This window comes from Cyprinus carpio, chromosome B22, assembly GCF_018340385.1.
Source record: "Cyprinus carpio isolate SPL01 chromosome B22, ASM1834038v1, whole genome shotgun sequence".
NCBI classification, from domain to species: Eukaryota; Metazoa; Chordata; class Actinopteri; order Cypriniformes; family Cyprinidae; genus Cyprinus; species Cyprinus carpio.
The window spans coordinates 9,647,158-9,649,613 of record NC_056618.1 but is presented as its reverse complement, the minus strand read 5'-3'; the positions used below and the strand labels follow the sequence as shown (position 1 = coordinate 9,649,613).

At 41.0% G+C, this 2,456-nt stretch overlaps 1 protein-coding gene across 1 annotated transcript; it reads right to left on the bottom strand.

Annotated features, from left to right (window-relative positions):
* Positions 1–57: 57 nt before the first annotated feature.
* LOC122141472 (paraneoplastic antigen Ma6E-like) lies at positions 58–2,340 on the bottom strand. Its single transcript, XM_042748967.1, has 2 exons — positions 1,924–2,340; positions 58–551 (listed from the first exon to the last, which is right to left on the bottom strand). The coding sequence occupies exons 1-2, from the start codon at positions 2,338–2,340 to the stop codon at positions 369–371; spliced, it is 600 nt and encodes a 199-aa protein (XP_042604901.1). The 3' UTR covers positions 58–368.
* Between the last annotated feature and the right edge of the window lie 116 nt (positions 2,341–2,456).

Genomic DNA, 2,456 nt, shown 5'->3' with positions numbered 1-2,456 from the left:
TATATATACATATATATCAAATGTATGAAGACTTACTATAATTTAATAGCATTGTTTTATCAAGTATGTGCACATTTTGTCATGACCTCGGTCTGATCGGCATGTTGTCGTCTTTGTCTTGTCTGGAGCACATGGATTTTGTTTTGACAAGTCGCTATGTGATTGTTGTCTTTGTGGTTACACTCCCCATTGTTTCCTATTAAGTACTGCCATGTTTCCTGATTCTCCAAGAGCAGTTTAGTTTCTGTTGTCTTTTTTAGTTTTTCTTTTTCTTTCTTTTTTTGCTCCCTCTCTGCCTCTTGTTCTTTCAGATCTCTGATCTTCAGCTGTGTTTTATGGCTTTACTGCTCCTGGCCCTCTCGGTGTGGTCAGAGGGGAATATTCCCCTCTGAGGTTGCTCTGACGCTGGGACTCTGTACGCTGTTCTCTCTGTGCTTCTTCTTCTCTGTCCTTCTTCTTCTCTGTCCTGTGGAGTGTCTGGAGGCTGGTTTGGACTGTCCCCTCTTCCTGTCTGCATTGATTCCTGGATTACGGCTTCTGGCCTTCTGCTCCTACCGTGTTTTTTGAGACTTTAATAAACATTTGAGTTGAACACATTTCCCTGATACATTTGTGTGAATTGTGTTGTAACATTCCACCTGTCAAACATCACATCAAGTATTTTTCAAGTTTAATGCTAGAGTAACAACATGTTCTACATTGATTTAAATTTGTGGAATTCAGTATATTGAATTTGAGGCATTATGAGGTATGTTATTTATTGATAACAACCTGTAAAAGCTAATAACACAGGCTCATCCGGGTTACAGCAGTCGGCGCTGTACTCTTGCTTGAACTATTTTTTTTTCTTGGTGGAAGCTTTGTGTTTGTTTAGCTAATAAAATATTAAAACTCGATTCAAAATGGTGTACAATTGTTTAATTTTGTCATCCTGGTATTGCAGACTCACTCTCGTTTCATACAAATGCAGCTGCTGCCATTTTGCTACGATTGTTTTGTACACTGATGGATTATAAGAGAACTAACAAACTGGTGAGGTTTTAAAACGTTTTGTCTTAATTATTTTATTGCCTTAATTATTTTGTGTTGAAATGTTGTGTAATACGTCGTTTGCCTGCACCGTTTCCCTTAAATATCTGTGTAGTTTGAATTTGTCGCTTGCTCGCAACTGCTGTCTTCACGGAAGCTTTGCGTTCAAATATTTCAACTCAAATCAATATTTTGCATCTAATTATTTACCTACATGTATGTGGCAAGTAGCCGTGTAATAAGGGGGATAATGTACATCCAGCTGGTTGTCCTCGCAGAATAAACCCCTTCAGGCTGATTCCTGATCACCTTGTCGGGGTTTATTCTGCGAGAACAACCGGCTGGATGTATATTATCCCTTACTTAACACAGCCAGTGTCATGTGTCCAGTTACAGGCACAGAACATCAACACACTCAGAAAAGTGTCTCACCAACTTTAAAATAAATAAATGAATTTCTGAGCTTATGAAGGCTGGTTTTGGTTCTGATGTAACTAGTGGAGATATGAAAAGCCATGCTATTTATAGTCGGCCAGAATTTCTGATGAAGGTGGATGACTAAGGGTTAGTGTTTGTAGTTAAATCATAAACTTCAGCCATATAATGATCAGACTTTTCCAATAACAGCAACAATAGCAATAAAAACATCTAAATTATGAGTAGTGTAAACTGATAACAGCACTTGTTTCCTCCAGTATATGAGACTGTGTTATGATGAGTAAAATCCTCTGCATTCAGTAAACAAGTTGTTTACTAAAAATTAAATTTATGTTTAGAACAAAGGAATATATCTACCAATGGGGTTGGAAAAATGAAATGGTTTTCTTTTTGTATTCACTTTATTTTTCTGACTCCACTGGCAGATATCTTGTCTTGTATTAAGCACAAATTCACCTCGTGAATCATGAGCCTCGCATCCTCATCAGCCTCGTCATCCTCGCCAGCTTCATGAGCCTCGTCAGCCTCTCTATCCACGCCAGCCTCATGAGCCTCGCCATCCATGCCAGCCTCATGAGCCTCGCCATCCACGCCAGCCTCATGAGCCTCGCCATCCACGCCAGCTTCATGAGCCTCGCCAGCCTCGCCACCCAAGCCAGCCTCATGAGCCTCGCCAGCCTCGCCATCCACGCCAGCCTCGCCATCCACGCCAGCCTCATGAGCCTCGCCAGCCTCGCCATCCACGCCAGCCTCGCCAGCCTCGCCATCCACGCCAGCCTCATGAGCCTCGCCATCCTCATTCCGATTCTGTTCAGGTAAAGGAATCTGATTTGGAGGTGCATTAGGCTGATATATGTGCAGGGTTATTAACATCATTCTCCAGAAAGAAAACACAGATTTACAAAGGGTAAAAGTAATGAGGATTGATGTTTCAGACACAAAAACAAAAATACTAGAGAGCTGTAATTGTGTTTTTGTTGCTCATACAG